At 34.6% G+C, this 21,083-nt stretch overlaps 1 protein-coding gene across 1 annotated transcript in view; it reads left to right on the forward strand.

The window, feature by feature from the left end:
• Positions 1 to 411: 411 nt before the first annotated feature.
• LOC134251248 (uncharacterized) overlaps positions 412 to 21,083 on the forward strand; it is a gene marked incomplete at its 5' end in the record, with an annotated part of 32,427 nt that continues 11,755 nt past the window's right edge. Inside the window, 6 exons of the mRNA XM_062733633.1 lie at positions 412 to 586; positions 3,949 to 4,228; positions 4,576 to 4,718; positions 10,546 to 10,627; positions 12,508 to 12,630; positions 20,311 to 20,400. Of these exons, the coding sequence (XP_062589617.1) occupies positions 412 to 586; positions 3,949 to 4,228; positions 4,576 to 4,718; positions 10,546 to 10,627; positions 12,508 to 12,630; positions 20,311 to 20,400 (893 nt within the window). The remainder of the gene's footprint in view (positions 587 to 3,948; positions 4,229 to 4,575; positions 4,719 to 10,545; positions 10,628 to 12,507; positions 12,631 to 20,310; positions 20,401 to 21,083) is intronic.

Consider the following 21,083-nt stretch of genomic DNA (forward strand, 5'->3'; position numbering starts at 1 on the left):
GCGATCAAACTGGAGCGGATCAGAGATCTAAGTTTTATTAGATTGATTGTTGTCATGATTGTCAATCGAGGTGCAGCCTTGGTTAAATATTTTTTAAATGTTAGATATTAAATGTTACCCACAACTACATGCATGCAGTATTTAATACATGTATTGATACAAATGTAATATTTAATGTTTTATACAGATAAATATTACCATGACAGATTACACTGAACTTTGCACAGTTACTATTCTTTTTTTTAAATACCATATCATCAACCAATACTGACAATTGCTATGCAAGAGGGCATGCATGGCTTCATTTTTCAGCGTAATTATTATTTTTTTTTTAAATGAATGATGCTCAATGAATCAGATTCAACTATTTCATGTATTTACTAATGTATAAATTTGCCAATTATTTTCCAGCTGGAGGATCAAGGCCAAACTTTCCTTCACAAACGAAAAGACAAAAGTGGCCCCTTTCAAAAGTGGCGATGGAAAAATATGCAGGGTAATTTTAGAGGATGAAACTTCCAAAATTGTAGGCATTTCCTTTGGAAGTCTGGCAGAATGTGTTGCATCAAAAGTGACACATAATAGGGTAAATAATTGCAATACAATTGATGTCATACTCAATTAACACTTGTATATCTTTAAATTACTTTATTGTTACCGTAAGGTATTAAAAAAAAACATGATCATATACCTGTAGTATAAAAAGTAAATTTTACAGAATTTAACAGCTGAAATTGCTATGTTAAAGTTAAACTTAACTATATTATACACTGTCAAATGTTATAGGATAAACATGATTATCATGCTGAACAGGCTTATTATGATTGACACCTAGATCGAAGTTATTTTCATTCCTCTTAGGGGTTTTAACATATTGTAAAGCTTATATAACAACATTTACGAGTAGAATAACCTGTCCTTGGCACTTTGTTAAAAGAATTTTTTACTATACATGTAATGGTGAATTACTGTAGAATCCCTATTAGTATTAACCATCCCCGGGTGCTTCGAAAATTGGGAAAAGATGGAAAGAGGGGCAGTTATTTTGGTAATCTCATTATAAACATGATAAAAGTTAATGTCATATTTTAACTTCAAAAAATCTTTTGAAAAAAAATAAATTCATAGAACAACTGAACAATGTCTAACTTAAATTTACCCTCAGTGAAGACAATTCACCCAAATTATACTAAATGATTCATTTTCCACTGAGATATCGGATAATAGACAAGTTTTATGATTACTTTCTTCAAATTGTGGCAGACTTTTGATACGATGCTATATTATTTTGATCACTGTAGAGGAGGCCCTTATTTTAATTTCTGACAATGGAAAAAACGCCATGGGGGCGCTTAGGGTCAGGGGCGGTTAAAAGGGATTTTACGGTAAATTAGTTCTAATGCATTTTTATTGTACAATAAAGCACATTTACAGTGCCAGGGACATTTAATTCCTGAATAATGACATAAATTGTTATAATTGTCAAGTTGATAATTATATATTTTAGAACAACAGGGAACGAAAAAACACATTTTTGTAAGAATCAATTCATTATGATTATGTTTGCTATAACTAAAAACCTTTTTTTACCATGTTTACCATGTTTGACAAATCATATACTTTTAGTTCACCTGAGCCGAAAGTTCAAGTGAGTTTTTCTGATCAAATTTTGTCCATTGTCTGTCTTTGTTGTTGTCGTTAACATTTCACATTTTCGACTTCTTCTCAAGAACCACGGGGCCAATTTCAACCAAACTTGGCATAAAGTATTCTTAGGTGAAGGGGATTGAAAGTTTGTTCATATGAAGGGCCATGCCTTTACATGTATTTAAGGGGAGATAATTTAGAAATACCAGTAGTGAGAATTTGATGCAATGATCTAAAAATCTTCTCCAGAACCACTGTGCCAGGTAGGATGAAACTTATATTGAAGCATCCTCAGGTAAAGTAGATTCAAGTTTGTTCAAATGATGACCCTTGGGGGTAGGGCGGGGCCACAATGGCTGATCAAAGTTTTATATAGAAATATATAGAAAAATTCTTTAAAAATCTTCTTCTCAAGAATAGCATAGGCATGATTGATCATATTTTTATGGAAGCATCCTCAGGTAGCGTAGATTCAATTTTGTTCAAATCATGACTCTTGGGGGTAGAGCGGGGCCACAATGGCTGATCAAAGTTTTATATAGAAATATATAGAAAAATTCTTTAAAAATCTTCTTCTCAAGAATAGCATAGGCATGAATATCCATATTTTTATGGATGCATCCTCAGGTAGTGGAGATTCAAGTTTGATCAAATCGTGACTCCTGGGGCTTGGGCGGGGCCACAATGGCCGATCAAAGCGTTACATAGAAATATATAGGAAAATTCTTTAAAAATCTTCTTCTCAAGAATAGCAAAGGCATGAATGATGATATTTTTAGCTCACCTGAGCCGAAGACTCATGTGAGCTTTTCTGATCAAAATTTGTCCGTTGTCTGTCATTGTCGTAGTCGTTGTCGTCGTCGTAAACTTTTCACATTTTCATCTTCTTCTCAAGAACCACTGGTGTCAACCAAACTTGGCACAAAGTATCTTTGGGTGAAGGGGAATCAAGTTTGTTCAAATGAAGAGCCACACCCTTTTCCAAGGGGAGATAATTATGAATTAGAGAAAAATTAATGACATTTATAAAAAATCTTCTTCTCAAGAACCACTGGGCTAGGAATGGTGAAACTCATGTTGAATCATCCTCAGGTAGTGTAGATTCAAGTTTGTTCAAATCATGACCCCCGGGGCAAGGGTGGGGCCAAAATGGCCGACCTAAGTTTTACTTAGGAATATCACAGCCACTTGTTTCTATAATAAAGTTTTGACCCATAGTATAATAATAATTCCTCATTTCCTTATGTTATTATTATACTATAGGTCAACAATTTATTATAGAAACAAGTGCCTGTGAGGAATATATAGGAAAAATCTTTAAAAAACTTCTTCTCCAGAACCACTGGCCAGGAAAGATGAAATTCATGTGGAATCATCCTCAGGTAGTGTAGATTCAAGTTTGTTTAAATGATGACCCCCGGGGCTAGGGTGGGGCCAAAATGGCCGAACCAAGTTTTACATAGGGATATATAGGGAAACTTTTTAAAATTTTCTTTTCAAGTACTTCAGAGCTGTGATTAGTGTTATTTATATGGAATCATCCTCAGGTAGTGTAGATTCTAGTTTGTTCAAATGATGAACGCCTGGGGGAGGGGGGGTTAAATTCAAGCCAGATGTGCTCAGGTGAGCGCTGTGGCCCCTGGGCCTCTTTTTATGGAAGCAACCTCAAGAAGTGAACATTTAAGTTTGTTTAAATCATGACCCCTGGGGTAGGGTGGGTCCACAACATGGAATCCAAGTATTTCAAATAGAGACATGTAGAAAAAAATCTTTAAAAATCTTTTTCTCAAGAATAGCAAAGCCATGATCAGTCCTAGTCATATGGAAGCATTTCAGATAGTGTAGATTCAATTTTGTTTAATTCATGACCCCTGGGTGTATGGCGGGGCCACAATGTAAGTTCAAATGTAAAGGACGATAAAGCCAGGTAATTAAAGAAATATGCATGCATCCTTACTTAGTGTAGACTCAAGTTTGTTCAAATCATACCCTCTCCCTTTTAAGGATTGGTTGGGACCACTTTTGGGTTTTAACTTTTCAATAATAAATTGATTTATGCTTTTTTCCTAGCTACATTGCTCAGGAGAGCAATGTGGCCCATGGGCCTCTTGTCAATTATAACATGTATCAATTATAATTTTATACCTTCCCTGTGTTTATAATTGGCATTCCTCATGTAAGTTTTACTTTCTTGTAGCTTCCTTGGAAAGAAAAGGTTCTAACTTATTATTTAACTACCAGCTGATACCTTAGGATTTGATCATGGATGAAGATCAAAGATCATGTTCTTTTTTTTTTCAGGAATATTATATTAAAGGAGCCAAAATTAAGAATGTCTACAAAACAAATAATGTGGGCCATGGATATGAGCTTCACTTTGCAGAAGGCACAGAATTTCAAGATGCATCTAATGGAAAAATCATTTGTCTTGATAAAAAAACTGTCCAAAGTTGTGAAAAGAAAGTCAGTAAAGCAGGGAATAGCAGTGGTACAAGCAGAAATGGAGGTTTGAATCTGAAACCCACATGTCTGAGGGAGGTTCGGCAGGCCTCTCAGAATTTATTGGATGCCCAGAAATTTGGTGAGGTTTTAAAGGTGCAAAGACACAGATTTGAAGTTATCAGTTCTGTAGAATATCAAGACTTATATATTGTAATAGCATTTCACACGAAAATTAATATCTTAAAATTCTTATTTCATCTAAACATGCTAAAAGTTATTGAAACTTCAAATTTTTGGATGGGTTTGATTGACACATCATTGCACTTTCATAAATTTTAATTTTATTCTTAATACTTAGGAAAAGTGGCAATCTTGTTGTGTATGTACCTTTAAATGCATCCGCCGGGGGTGGGGGGAGCTCATAAATTTCAATTTGCTTGTAAATATATACATCAATATTTTAAACTGGTGTTCAAAATCTTCCAGATATATTGGCAATCTTGAAAAAGACTAAAAAACCAGAGCCAAAGCAAAATGGGATGATGAAGAGATTTTATAGAAAAGAGATTACCCTTATAGATGAGACAGGGGAGGTAATCCTTAGCCTGGCTTCTAGCAAGAAGAAAGATGTAAGCGATTTGAAATTATTAATGTCATATCTAATCAAGACCTATATTTCTGTCTTAAGTTTTTTTCTTTGTTGAAAAAATACAAAATTGCTTTTAAAAAATGCAATGTTTTGGTTAATATCCCCCCCTACATTGAAATATGAACTGAAAAACTGTCTTCCAGTCAGATAAGGTAGCTTTAAAAAGAATTGTTCTTTAGAAATATCTTGATCTTTCATGATCTTTCTTGCGTAACATGTTGTAAGGATGTAAGGGTAAAATTTAAAATATAATTCAGGGCTTTCAGTTATATATTTATCGGAACCTACAATCCCGAATAAGAAAAGGTACCTAACCTGCTATTATACCCCAAGGCCCACATTTCGAAGGAGAAGAGGAATACTGTTTTACCCTTGTATGTCTGTCTGTGTTTCTGTGTGTCAGTCCAAAACAAATTTCTGTCTGTTTTCTCACCGCAAATGCTTAAAATTTTAGCATAGTCTTTGTTTAGGCATGCCATGATATTTGTATGAATCTGTTTTCAACTTCCTGTTTATCTGTGGGTCTGTCTGTAACAAAATTTTGTTGCAGTTTTCTCATCTTCTACTCATTGTAGATGCTTGAAATTTTAGCGGCCTTTGGTTACACTGTAGGCATGCCATCTGGTTGGATTCATATCTGTTTGAATCAGATGTCAAATTTCTGTTTATATGTCAGTTACAAAGAACTTTATTCAATAGTAACCAATATTTGCTCCCAAAATAAAACTTTGACCTGTTGAAGGAGTAAGATTTGATTATGTTTTAAAACATGGGGATACATGCTGACTTCATAGCACTGGTTGTCTTTATCAGCAATATGTTTGATTTGACATCAGGAAAATGACGTAAATCTAAAATTTCCATGATTTCTATGGAAAATTTTGTATAAATTGTGTCAATATTTTGAGTGAAAATCACTGAGCGCAGGTTTGTTCATGCAGGCTCAGTATTTTGATATAATGTGTAGAATGACAATATCAATTAAATATGCAAATGTTGTTCCTGAGCAGACCTGTGCTCTATAAATTCTATAGATAAAATTGTTGAAATTAATTTGTCCATTTAGTCCTTTTTCTAAAAAATAATGCAAAATCAGACTAGTTTGTGACGTCATAAAGACAAAAAATTGCCAATAACCTACTTTGAAACTATAAACTAGTGAGCATTAATGACTCGCAGACTTCCTGTTTTACTAAATTTTGCAGATTCTGAAGCAATATTCATTTGATAACAAACTCCAAAAATCGAATATTCACTGATTTCAATGTGTAATATGATTACTGTATGTGTACTTAAAAAAGCGGGCTTCATATTTTAGCAAGCTTTGTGCTGATAACAATGCTCTTATTCATGAATACAGTTAAAAATATTTTTTTATATAGCCAATATGATGCAAGGACGTGCATAGCTCATGATCATACCAAAAACTTAATACCCATTGCGCTATTAAATACATCATTTTATGTACATGGATGGTATCCTAAAATTTCCAATTTTTATCCGCTCGGATTGATAGATCTGTGGTGTATACTGTTTTTGTCCTGTATGTCTGTCTGTTTGTCTGCAAACTTTGATCTTCACCATTACTTTTGAACCATTAAAGATGGAAACTTCATATTTTGTGTGCATACTCCACTAATAAAGCTCTTTGAAATGACACCAAGGTCAATGACCCTGTGACTTTGTGACCTTGACTAACCTATATGCTAAAAAATAGCTTTTTTCTACACACTTTAACCTTTTTCTTAACTTTTGAACCATTAAAAATATAGACTTCATCTTGGTATGCATACTTTACTATTAACCTCTTTCCAATGACACTAAGGTCAATGAACTTGTGATTGACCTATAAAAATAATTTTTTTTGTCTTCAAACTTTAACCTTTGCCATAACTTTTGAAACATGAAAGTTAGAGACTTCATATTTGGTATGCATACTTCACTAATAAAACTCTTTGAATTGACACTAAGGTCAATGACCTTGTGACCTTGACTGTGACCTATATGCTAAAAAGTATTTTGAAACTTCATCATAACTTTTGAACCACAAAAGATGAGACTTTATATTAAGTATGCATACTCTACTTATGAATATCTTTCAAATGACATCAAGGTTAATGACCTTGTGAACTTGACTGTGACCTATATGCTAAAAATACCATATAAGTAGAATTTTTAGTGAGGATTTAATTTTGACATTATTAGCGATGGTGCGGAGGTCGCTAAAATTGAATATCGCTAAAAAATAATTGCATTTTTTTTGTAATAGTTCCTTTAATATGCATTTTAAGATCGCTAAAATAACATCTCGCTAAAAATAAATTACCAGTTTTTAAGGACAAATTGCTAAATTTGCGTCTCGCTAAAATTTCCACTTATACGGTAGCTTTTTTAACCTTCACCATAAATTTGAGCTACGAGAGATAGAGGCTTCTTTTTTGGTATGCATACTTGACTAATCAAGTTCTTTGAATTAATACAATGTCAATGACCTTGTGACTTTGAAAGTGACCCATATGCTAAAATGGTTTTGTAGCTCTTCTGAGCCAAAGGCTCAAAGAGCTAATGCTATGACCATTTGTGCGGTGTGCGTAAACTTTTTAGAATATGGGCCATAACTCAAGAACCCCTTGGCCAATCGGTACCAAATTTGTCACAGGGTATCCTTGGCCCAAGGGCTACCTTTTATACTAAAACAAGCATTCTGAGAGTATTGCATAAGCAATACATGTCCCCTACCGGGTTCCCCTTTTTCTTTATGATGTCATTTTATAATAAGCAAAAGTCATGTCCAAAGTAAAACTGAAAGATTTTCAAGTTGTAAATGTCTTAAAACTAATAAAATAATCCACTTTAAGAGGAAAATTTAACTCATTTCTCCACCGTCTTTTCCTCACTTCATATTTTTGTCGACAATCGGAAGTTAGCGCAGTTCGAACCCGATCTTAATTTAGCGATTAAGAAAAATTTTCAAAATGCCATAATATCTGTCAAAAATCAATGAAGCCAAGCGAAATTCAAAATTGATCTGTAACTCATCAAGATACACTCACATACCAAAATTCAGCTCAATATCTGCAAGCGTTTAGAAAAAAAGTGCGGAAAACCAAGTGGGACAGACTGACGAGGACAGACAGACGGACAGACAGACGGACGCCGAGGAAACCTATATTCCCTCCCGGTTTCACCGTAGGGGACTAATAAGGGTTGGGACCCTTAAACAAAGGGAGATAATCAGGAAAAAAAAACAAAAAAATCTTCTCCATAACCACCAGGCAGATTTTCACCAAACTTACATGCAAGGATCAGGATATGTTGAAGATTAAAATTTGCACGGGAAATTACCCTGGGGCAAAGGGCGTGGTCTCAAGGTCACTTCAAAGTTGACCTAAATTTACAATTAATAAAAACGTGTCTACATATATTGCTTACTATAAGGACAAGGATCATCAAATCTTGTAAGTTGATGCATCTTATGACTTCACATCATGTTAACGAGGCTGGGGGGTGGCAGCCATTTTCAGACTATTTCGATCTCCTTTAAAAGAAGAGCTCCATATAAAGATATAAAAAATAAAAAAAAATTAAAACTAAAATATAGGAATTTTTTCTTTGCCAAATAATAGATGACAGCTTAATATACCATATCTAAAAAAATAAGTTAATTCTGGTGGTTAATTTTTGGTTTATATGTTGACCCCCCAGCCTCCTTAACTCAAAAGCAGGGATTTGTTTTCAAATTGATTTGAAGGCATATTTTGGGCACTTTAAGGCCTATGATCATACAACTTTGTCAGTTGATGCATCTTGGGTCCTCAAACAATTGTCAATGTCAACTTAAAAGTAGGTCACCATGACCTAATTTTTAGACTTTATGACTTATCCTTTCAAAAACAGTAAATCCCATTATTTCAGACACTGGGGGGTTTAGAATCATCAAATCTTGTACTTTGATGCATCTTGGGACATAAAAAACATATTTATGAAAAAGTAAGTCACTGTGACCTACTTTTTGAATTTTGCCGACATTTGTTTTGAAATTGTTCAAAACTCATATTTTGATTACCTTCAGTCCTAAGATCATCAAACTTGGTCAGTAGATGCATCTTGAGTCTTTGAAAAATGTCGACCAAAATATAGGTAATGATGACCTACTTTCGACATATTATGGCTATATTTAAGTATCTTAGGTATTTATTGGCTTAGAATCATCAAACTTTGTGAGTCGATGCATATTTGGTTTTCGGAGAGTGACGCCCAAAAAGTAGGTCACGGTGACCTACTTTTGACATTTTATGGCTTTATTTAAGTATCTCCAGTACTTATTGGCTTAGAATCATCAAACTTTGTCAGTTGATGCATCTTGGGTTTTCAGAGATTGTCGACCAAAAAGTAGTTCACAGTGACCTACTTTTGACATTTTATGGCTATATTTAAGTATCTCTCAGGCACTTATTGACTAAGAATCATCAAACTTTGTGAGTTGATGCATCTTGAATTTTCAGAGAGTGACGACCAAAAAGTAGCTCATGGTGACCTACTTTTGACATTTTGTGACTATAATTAAGTATCTCTGGTACTTATTGACCTAAAATCATCAAACTTTGTCAGTTGATGCATCTTGGGTTTTCAGAGATTGTCGACCAAAAAGTAGGTATCTGTGACCTACTTTTGACATTTTATGGCTATATTTAAGTATCTTAGGCACTTATTGGCTAAAAATCATCAAACTTTGTCAGTTGAGGCATCTTTGGTTTTCGGAGAATGTCGACCAAAAAGTAGGTCACTGTTACCTACTTTTGACATTTTATGACTATATTTAATTATATCTGGTACTTATTGGCTCGGAATTATCAAACTTTATCAGTTGAGGCATCTTAGGGTTTCATTGAATGTCCAACAAGAAGTAGGTCACGGTGACCTAATTTTGAATATCTCAGGTACTTATTTGCTTAGAATCATAAAATTTTGTCAATTTAGGCATTTATGGGTCTTTTAATAACGTCGACCTAAAAGTAGGTCACCATGACCTACTTTTGACATTTGATGGCAATATTTAATTATCTCAGGTACTAATTGGCTTAGAATCGTCAAACTTTTTCAGATGATGCATCTTGGGTGTTCAGAGAATGTTGACCAAAAAGTAGGTCATGGTGACCTACTTTTGATTATCTCAGGTACTTAACTAGAATCATCAGTCTTTGTCAATTAATGTATCTTGAGTCCTCAGAAAATTTCAATCTAAAGGTAGGTCACTGTGATCAACTAATGGTATTTTATAATCATATTATAATATCTTCAGTCTTATCTGGCTAAATATTATCAAACTTTGTAAGTTGATGCATTTTGGGCCTTATGATATTAATAGAGTTGGAGGTTTCTAATAGAAGTGATAGATTGTACAATTTATCAGAAGAGCGATTCATGGCCCTTGGGCCTCTTGTTTTCAAACTTTATTGCTGCTGAGCTCTGTTGAATTACAACACTTTTTTATATGATAGATCAGGGTGTATATTGTTTTTGTCCTGTCAGTCTCTTTCTCAGTTTTGTTGTTTGTTTTTCTCTCTGTCGTCAACTTTAACTTTTGCTATTACTTTTGAACCGTGAGACTTCATATTTGTTATGCATACTCAACTAATCGAGTTCTTTCAAATGGCACCAAGGTCAATGACCTTTTGACCTTGACTGTGACCTATATGCTAAAATATCATTTTGAACTTAGTTACTGTCAAGTGCATAGTGTTTCACAAACACATCTTGTTTTTCAGGTCTTAATCTGATGATTACAAATTTCTTTTTTTTTAAAGTTTGATAAACATTCGTGGTTGAAAAGTACAATAAGGGTGATAGTAGTTAAAGGATGTGTTTGGAAGAAGAAAGGAACCACAGGTATATTTAGATAGAATTAGGTAGATATTAACATGATTAAAAGTAAATACAAGAGGTGTAAAATGTATCAATCATGTACTGTCAGTGTGTATATAATCATAGCTTATTGTAACAATGGTTAATTAAGAAATAAACAGCAATGTTGAAATGTTTTCTGGGAAATGAACTGAGTTGGTTACATGATCAAGCATGTAGCATGTAGCTTCTATGACCTCTGACCCCCAAATAAGTTCATACAGAATTGAATATACAGTGGAGCCTCATTTATCCGGACGCTTTGGTTCCTAGTCAATTTTTCCGAATATGTGAAGCGTCCGGATACCTGAATTACCAGTTAAACAAGACAACATTACGTTTTAAAAATTCTGTTCCGATAAAAAGTCATCTGGATACTGAAGCATCCTGATATCTGGCATCCGAATATCTGAAGGTCCACTGTATTTTCTCTTACATAGGTTTATATAAGAAAAAAATTTGCAAATGTAAATATTTTGATTAACTTAGGGTTATCATTGTAAAGCAGCCAGGAAATGTTTGGTCACAATACATGAATATATGACATGAATACATTTATATTATGCCTGTTTAAATCTAATTTAATATTTATACACTGAATTGATGATGGATTTTACTGTTATTTCCCAATCATGACAAATAAGAAGCACACAGCAGGTGTGACTGGTCGGCGGGGGATGCTCACTCCTCCATGACACCTGATCCCACCTCTTATGTTTTGGAGGTCTGTGTTTACTCCTATTTTGTTTTGTTGTATTGATTTTGATCTGGAATACTGTTTGCTTTCTCCTTATCTGAAATTGTTTTATAAAGGCAATTAAAATGTAATACAAGCCTTAGGACTTATTTTTAGATTCTTTTTCAGTTTGTTTAGCAGAAGTTCATGCACACCTTATACATGTATGTACCATTCATGAGTCACTACACATTCTGGACGTTCACAATTAAATTCTTTCACTTTTCCTTTAACAATGTTAACCATCATCTTCAAGCATTAAAGATACCAAAACTATATGCTAGACCTGGGTATTGTGAATGAAAAATCTTAAAACAATTAATTGCCTTACTAGATTTTGTATAACCATTAAAAATCAAATTATTCATTCAGATTTATTTTTTGTCTTGCTATTTTTTCCCGGTCTTATTTTTAACTCATCTTTTCTGACCTCCCATTGTCAGTGGTGAGTCTGACTGTCAGAAAACATTTCACTTTAAATTCATTTTGAATTCTCAAAAACATGAAGAACCACTGTGCTTTTTAACAAAATTTGATACATTAAGGGATCCTTTTATGAAGGGGAATTTGCATTGTTAAAATAAAGGGCTAAGGCCCTTAACAAGGGGAGATAATCAAAGAAAGGGTATGCAGTTTATCTCTTCTTGTTTGTAATCAATTCCCATCATGTAATGCCATGGTTTTTTTTAACAAGAGCAAGTAACTCTTGGTAAACATTTTACAGAATATTGATCTTCTCAAACTTGTATTCACCAAAAAAAAAACATTAATAGGTATTCATAATGTAATTAATTTTAACAATATTTTATTTATAGGTGTTACGGTGAATAGGGTTGGACAGCAGACTCAACCTATTTTAGCCCTCCACCTATTAATACTTTAATATCTTGCAGCACTTCTATCTGCTTAAAGCATTTCAAAATCTGGCATCATCAGGATTATCTTTATATTTTTTTAAAATGAGTAATGAAAAAAAAATCTTGTTAAGTTTAATATCCTGGAAGTGTAGTTAATGTATTAATAATCTGCAGTATTTTTGCAGTGTAAAATCATTTGCTGGGGTCAGTCATTAATTTACTGCAAATTTTATTTATTTATAAAGTGCATGAAATAAATATTTTTTTTACAGTGTATTTGACAGCCAATCTGAAAGATATGATCGAGGAAGAAAAACTGAAAACACCAGCCACAAAGTCCAGGGTTAGGGAATTAAAGTTGTGGTACTGTGGAAAGAAGAAGAAGGCAACGAAAGGTTCCGTTTCAAATGATTATAATTTTGACAACAAAAATTCATCAGTTCAAATTCACAGATACAATTGAATATTCTATTAAAAATATTTTACTATTCTCTCGTTAGCTCATCTGAGCTGAAAGTTCAAGTGAGCCGTTCTGATCACTCTGTCTTTAAACTTTTCACATTTTCAACTTTCATCTTTTCAAGAACCACAAGGCCAATTTTAGCTAAACTTGATACAGTGGCTGCAACGTTATTGTTGAACTCAATTGTGTAGAATCGTGCGTGATCGTTCGTGTAACATGCGAGATCGTGCGTAATTCACACTCAATCGTTTGCCGTTTTAATCGTGTGTGATCGTGCGTTTAGAAACGTGTATGTTAGACCATGCTTTATTCAGCATCATACACTAAAACTGAACTTTATAAAATGAAGAGCTCCCTTATGGGGAGACAAGATATACATAAACTAGAGTTACTTCTCTTTGCATATAACACATAAGTAAACTAACATTAATTATACTTTTCTCTTTTTGGGTAAAGAAAATAAAATTAAAAAATATAGAATTAAGTGTTTCAGATTGTAAGATAAAGCAATAACATTGTCTTTCAAAACATTGTTTTAACCACAAAAGTCTGGCAGCATCCGTCCTGTCTGCAAAATCTCCAGAACACACAAACCACTTGCTCCTGCTTTTGTTAGGCAATTAGCGAGCTGTTTTTGTCCAGAACACCACTGAATTTTTTTCACGTCTCCTTGAATGACTTCTTCTGTCAATGCCGCGATATCAATTCGGAGTCTCTTATCTTCCACAAGTTTTGTTGAATGCACGGATTCAATCACACTCTTATTGTCTACAAATGCATAAATCGCGATGGATTTGCTGGGAACTCCCAAAATTTCCTCCAACATGTGTCGATAATAAAAACTTGCCTCCAGTCCTTCCTGTAGACTAAGTGCCTCCGCTGCAAGAGTGGAGCGGACAACTCTTCTGATCTTTTTAGCCTGCCAGAAAAGGGGACAGCATTTTCCATGTTTGTCCATAATCCAGATGATAACTCCCTGGGTACTTCCAGTTCCGTCATTAAGGTTTCCTAAAGATGCATCAGTAAATGTCAATATCTTTAGTGATGCAAGATCTAAAGCTGGGAATCTCAAGATACTTTTTAAGTCCTTCAGCCGGTTAATAATTTTTGTTGCTCTGATTAAATCTGTCACGGTTCCACTCTTTAGCTTAGTACTCATATGGATCATCTCAAATGCAAGGTCTGGTCTTGATCCCTGCACTGCCCAGTTGATCTGCCCTATGATTTGTCTGTATATATGCAGTCTGTTCTTCATCACTTAGTTGACTTTTCTTCTGACTTGCTCGCAGTGGGTCGATTTCTGTACTTCGTAATTTCTCCATGTAATTAGTGTGATCCAGTATTATCCCCCTTGATCTTGCTTAACATAGAAACCAATATACTGAAATTGGCGTTCTGCAACTTTTCCTGCTGAAAATCTCTCCCTGAACTTGCAAATTTGTCTCTCAAAAGTCTCATCCCCGGCATGGAGAAAATCGTCAACATGAGAACAAATTATTCCATGTAGCTTTCCGTCCCTTCTATAGTAGAAAAGAGCTGGGTCGACACTACACTGTTCAAAGCCAAGTTTGTCAAGTTCTTCTTTAACACTCAAGTAAAACTGTCTTGCACCATCTTTCAGTCCATATAGACAGTGTTTCAACTTCCATATCATTCCGGCAGGTGTGTTACTTTCCTTTGGCGGTTGAAGATAAACATCTTGGTCAAGTTTCTTCCCTTGCAAAAAGGCTGACTTGATGTCTGTGGTTTTGACATCCCATAGTTTACTTGCCGTTAGAGTCAAAAATATCTTAAGGCCACCTTTTCCAACTGTCAGACTGTCTCTGGGGATGCAAAAATCCTCTTCAAACCCACGAGCTACAAGTCTTGCTCTTACTTGTCCTTCTTTTGAAGTCACAACCCATCTGGTAGATAATCTATGCTGTCCTTCATCCAGAACTTCTGAATATGTGTCAAAGTTCTTTAGTTTCTCTAACTCATTTTGCTTTGCTAGAGAAATATTGTCACAGTTTGTATTCTCACATGTTGTAGAACTGACACTCTCTTCTGTTTGGTTGATTCTCTCCCAAGGAAGTCTACCCAAGTCTACGCTTTTCTCTTGATCACTCTCAGAATCTTTCACGTTATACCAATCTCTGTTATTTCCTGAAGCTTTGCCTGCTCTGCTGAGAACTGTTGCTTCTATCCAATTCTCATCCTCCAATCCCATCTTGTACTGAATTCTCTCGTTTGCTTTCAGTGGGTTTGGGAGGTTGATGCGAGTTCTGGTCAATTTTCTTCTCTGACAGGTATTCAGTGACAGTACTTTTCTTAAGTTCCACTTCATTTGTTTCATCTTGATTTTGTGTTTTCTCTTGATTAGCACCCGTAGTTTCAATATCTGTTATTTTCTGTAACCTGTTGGTTGACACTCGAACAAAAACTCCACCATGTCGAACGAAAACTACTTTGCCATCTTGAAAAACAAGTCTTCCGGGTCCAAGCCATCTGTCTCTACCTTCACGTTTGTAGTACACCATATCACCATTCTCATAAGATTCTTCAGCAGCTTTCACTTTATTTAACAACGCCCGTCTGATTTTCTCATCAGCTTCAGCCTCAATGTAAGCTCGTCTAGTGCTGTGCAGTAAATTAAGATTTTAGCAAATGTCTCGCTCATCGTACGACCCTCATGAGCAGGCAGTTTGTCCGTCATGATGTTTGGGAGTTTGGGGTTCCACCCAAATACTAGCTGGTGACTACTAAACCAATTCCACATTTGCAAGGCATTTCTTGCCATGTTTGCCCAACATAACAAGCTCTGTTCACTTACATGTTTGTAATTGTGTTCCAATTTTGTGAGCATCATGTCAGTCACAGAGTGTACTCTCTCACACAAACCATTTTGAAATGGGCTTTCACCTGAAGATGTACAAACAAACTTTGACATTCAGAATGGATGCAACTTCTCGAATTTCGTCCGAGTTAAACTCCCCTCCATTATCTGTCATAATTGCACCCATGACACCAAATATACCCATCCAATGAGACATGATTTTCTCAATAACATCAGTTGTCTTTTTCCTCTGAATAAAAACTGACACAGTGTATCTAGACCACATGTCAATCATGTGTAGTATCCATTTTCCTCTCCAGTACTTCAGATCCATAGCAACCTTCTCATTAAATTGAGATGCCATTGGAAATGAAACGACAGGCCGAGATGGGGTTCGGGCATACGTCTTGCACACTTCACATCTCTGCTCTATTTTTTCAACGTCCTCTTCAAAGCTATCTCGCCATGCACCCGCATCTTGCAAAAGTGATACAAGTCGTTTCTTTGGTGGGTGGGCAAATTGTCGGTGCAGTTTCAAGAGAGTTGAGTATCTCTTTTTTGGGTCCACTTCATCAATACGAACAGAGCAAACTTCCTCAATGGGTATCATTTCTGCTTTATCTATAGGGATACAATAGTGTCCAGAAGAGGTCACATTAAGGTTCATTGTTTTCCCTAGAATTTCTGCTGTGTCATCTTCTAAGTTCATCTTCACGCCTGCAGTTTTCATAGCTGTTCGTGATAATAACAATGGAATGTCAGAATAAACAACATCAGTTGTTATTGTCACATCTTTCCCTGCTATACGAGCTGGAATTGCAAATTCTCCTTCAGATTTCAGACGAGTTCCTCCTCCAATCTTGAAAACTCTTCTGCCCTCAGTTTTTCTAATTTTGTTCTTGTCCAAATCATCCAATGAATCAATGTATGTGTTGATCCAGGTACTCCCACACACTGTACTGCTGCACGCACTGTCTAAGACTGCACAGTTTCCCGCGTCCATCCCCAAATGTCCTATTTCCTGTGGTTGGTAACCCGTAAACAGTACAAATTCTTCTTCCTCGGCTGAACATGTATTGACGTTAGCCATATTTTCCCAACTATGAGGACATGTTGCCACCATATGTCTGAATGACCCACAAGATTTGCATGTTAACACATTTCCATCTAGTCCTGATGGATTCATACTCTTTTTGACTGATGAGCTGCCTACACGCGATTGTCCACGGTACTGACCTCGATGAGAGTCTCTACTCTGGCCACTCTGAAATCCTCTTCCTCTCATCTGCTCACTCCTTCCCCCTCCCCGATAAACTTTGTTGCTCCTCATTCTAGTGTATCCCGCTGCTATTAGTGCTTCTTCATTTTCTGCAAGGAATGCTGGTTCAAGTTTAATGGATACTGGTTTGGTAGGTGCATTTCCTTCACAAGTTTCACCTTTGAATTTTTTAAGTGATTTCTTTGCTTCTTCATATAAAGTTTGTTTGTTCTCAAAATTCATTCCTGTCAAGACGATCATTCTTTCTTCTTTGCTTATCAATGATCTTCTGAGTAATTTGAATGCCAAAATCTCTGGGGGTAGCTTCATATTTTTCTTTTCAATTTTTCTGTATTTTGCATCGAAAATGGATATGTATTCATTGATAGACTGTCCATCACACCTTCTAAAATCTTCAAAATCTTCAAATTTTTCTAAGCTATCTGCCAGGTCATCTTTGGCTAAATGTTTGTCCAAAAATTGTATCAATGTTTTCAAACCTGTGTCTTTTTTAAGAACCTCCAATATCAGCTGATCAAACACTTTTTCACGTATCTGGGACTCATCATTTTCAGGAAGAGACAGGGCAATAGCAACACCTTGTTTCTTTTCATCTAACTCTGTGACTTCTTTTCATGCTAAGAGTTCTTGTTTGTATAGTTCATAACTTTTGATTTTGGGGTTGTAAGATGGGGGATTGATTTTTGTTTACATTTTCTCAGTTCGCTAAGGTCAAACCTTTTTTCTCATTCACCAAACAATGAATTGTTATAATTAAATGTCACACACTTGCTTACACTGTTTTTAGCACTTGTATCCTTAATTTTCTTTTAACCACGCTCTGCTACCATTGTTAGACCATGCTTTATTCAGCATCATACACTAAAACTGAACTTTATAAAATGAAGAGCTCCCTTATGGGGAGATAAGATATACATAAACTAGAGTTACTTCTCTTTGCATATAACACATAAGTAAACTAACAGTGTAAATTTCGTTTTGTAAGTTTTTATCGGAATGTTATTTGTTAATCAAGCATTTCCTTAGACTTTTTTATTTAAATCCAAATAAAATCAATGAATCGCAATTCACATAATTGAATGCAGAACGAACTAATTATCGCTTGTAAACAAGCAATATAATAAGTCGTACAATATCATGTTCTCGTCAAATAGCATGACCTATTATGATCAACCGTACTTAGGCCTAGATGTTTAACTTTTTTTCTCTCCCTCTGATGTTCATTCTTGTTTATTGCTAATTGTGGATATTAAAAATCAGTACATCAAAAATTAATATTTTTACAAAAAACATTTCTCAAGGCTTACATAAATATTTAGTCGGCGAATGTTCATTCACACGACATGATCTTCGGGGTTTTGTTTATCAGTGTTTATCTCTGGAGCTTACTTTTTACTAATTATTAGAATAACTGCAAATAAAAAATTGATAAATAATGGACAAGTTCATTTTCAGAGATTCACAAACATTGAATAAATTGAAACGTGTTGATATATTTACATCCACTAAATATCTTCTCCTTTATTTCTTAAGAAAACCCATGGCGTTAATCACTGCATGAGCTACAGTAGGCATGCCGCCTGTACAGGTTTCTCGATCAGTGGCTGTTCCATCAATGAAACGTATAAAGACGTTCGCATAATTAATACAATAATAATCTTTCTAATCCTACTTTTAATGATTTTTTAAACAGATATAAATATAAACAATAAAATGTCTTTCTTTTTCTTTCTACACGGTTTATGTATTTTTTCTGCAACAGCTGCTTCCGTTAATTCCAGTAATAATTACCAAAAAAAGCATTTTTTTGTTTAAATAACTTGTAATTAAAGTTATTCCATGCTGCCATTTTTTCATAGCGCCGTTTTTTTCAAAGTCGGTGAAATAATATTGATAATTTAATTAATAATCTATAATCAGTATTAAGCCTTATTTCGTTTTGAAAATATCGATTCCTAAATATTTTGAACTATTTTGTGTGAAGAATCGTGCGTTTGCGATAGCAATCATGTAAGATCGTGTAACGTTTAGAATCGTGTGCGTGAAGGATTGTTCGTGTAACAGGTTTAATCGTGCGGAATCGTTCGTGTAACATGATCGTTCGTGTAAGTTGTCAACAATAACGTTGCAGCCACTGTGCAAAGCACTTTTTGGTAAAGGGGAGTTTAGATTGTTAAAATGAAGGGCCAAGTGCCCTTACAAGGGGAAGTAATCAAGAAAAGACAAAAAGGGTGGGGTCATTAAAACTCTTCTGAAGAATTTACCACTGGACCAGAAAAGCTGAAACTTATGTGGAAGCCTCTTTGGGTAGTGTAGATTCTACATTGTTCGAATCATTACCCTTTTGGAATGGACAAGGTCAAAATAGGTATTACCAGGGTTCTCCATGAGCTGTTTTACTGTGTTGCTCCCGACACAGTAAAATTTTCTCCGACACAGTAACGATTCAAACTTTTTGCATGCAACACAGTAAAAATTTTGCCAACACAGTAAGATCTGTGATAATTAGAAAATCTAAACACACAAATTCTCTCTAACTGAGACTTTAATCAAACAATTATATCGTCTTTCAATTATAAAAGTTAGAGCACCTTAACACTAGGGCTTCACCTTGCATAATTAATTATCTCCTAGACCCTCGCCGGACTTTACGCATGACGGAACAAAGACAAATAATTTCTTTTCACACTTCCATATAAGGGTTAATTGGTAGTTGCAATAAAATACATTGTATAATTAAAAAAAAAAATAAATATGTCTTTATCTATAGAGCCATGGCTCTATAATAATTTAAGCACTATAAGCCAGACATAACATCGTGTCGATTTAATCAGCCACTTAATTGATGTAAATAAATTGCTTAAAATTTTGTTCAAGGAACTCTTAAAATAGTTTACTGTTCTGAAGTTTCTTTTTTTATGTAATGCGATAACGCGATCAAGAAAACTGATAAATCATCACGGCAATTTTACTTTCAAAAATATAAAGTAGTATGACTGCATTGGTCAGAATTTCCTCTGCTTTTCAGAACGTGTTTTTACTTTTATCAATATGTACGACCATAGCATTTGTGTAACTAATTAACGATTTTTGAATAAGTGTGTGCATGTATTCTTTTGTAATTTTCACAAATAGTGATTCAGTTGCGAATTTGATCGCGAAAATACCGCGAAATTTGAATTCTTTACGTTAACTCTGCAACACAGTAACATTTCAAATGATGGAGAACCCTGGGTATTACAAAGGGGGAAATCTGTTAATATATGCAAGAATGATATTTCTGCAAACACATTGTCTCTCATATTTATGTGAAACTAAAGTTCTCTGGAAAAAAAGTGATTTACAGTATGTTTTCAGGGAAAAGAGATTTTTTGAACTTTCAACAAATTGTTTAATCTTTCAGTCTTTCATTGCTTTTCTGTGAATTTTGACATCTCTAGAGTCATTTGCCTTCTGTATTTCATATGTTTTACATGACTGTAATGAATTAATTTATTCTTATTCTCTCTTGTTTGTAGGCAATACATCAAAACCACAGACTGCCATGAAGAAACAATCCGTCTCGAAAGCAAGCTGCACTATTACAAGTCCACCTGTAGACCAGAAAGGTTAATATATAATCATCATCTACAGTTTCTGGTATCTGATACCACAGTCTTTTGACTAATTCCAAAGTCTGATTTAGAGGTGCAATGAATATATGATAACATTATTTTAAAATGAAGTAGTTTCTCAAAGAAGACCTGTGACTTGTGGAATTGAATGCTGTTTTATTCCATTATAAATTGATATGCCGGCCTACATGTACTAGGAAAAGTCAAAATTAATGATAATTAGTAAGGTAAATGGTAACTACCTATAGGAGAAGAAATAGCAGAACTTTATTTTTACAATGAAAAACAATTAAAAACTAATTAATTACCGTATTTATAATGGGTATTTGGAACTAGGAAGATGACAACACAAAATTATTCTCTAACATCTTCCTCTGATTGATTTAATTTCAGCAAGTTTTGCTGTTTATTAAAATACATAATTATCATGCTTTCCTTTTGGCAGCTGAAACGTTATAAATGAATATGTGAAAAATTGAGATGTTTACAGATGATTTTCTGCAAAGAGGTAAAAGTGATTCAGATTCTTTGCATTGGGAAAAAGGTTGTTTCAAGTACAATATAATTATTGAAAACAAACTGACAGCAGCAAATCAAATCATCACAGAATTCAACACACATTTAAAATAAGCCTTCATACTATAAGTATCATATATGCAGATATGGATGATCCTCTT

This window comes from Saccostrea cucullata, unplaced genomic scaffold (assembly GCF_032062105.1).
Source record: "Saccostrea cucullata isolate Sc308-1 unplaced genomic scaffold, CSIRO_AGI_Scuc_v1 ctg6305, whole genome shotgun sequence".
In the NCBI taxonomy this organism is placed as follows: Eukaryota; Metazoa; Mollusca; class Bivalvia; order Ostreida; family Ostreidae; genus Saccostrea; species Saccostrea cuccullata.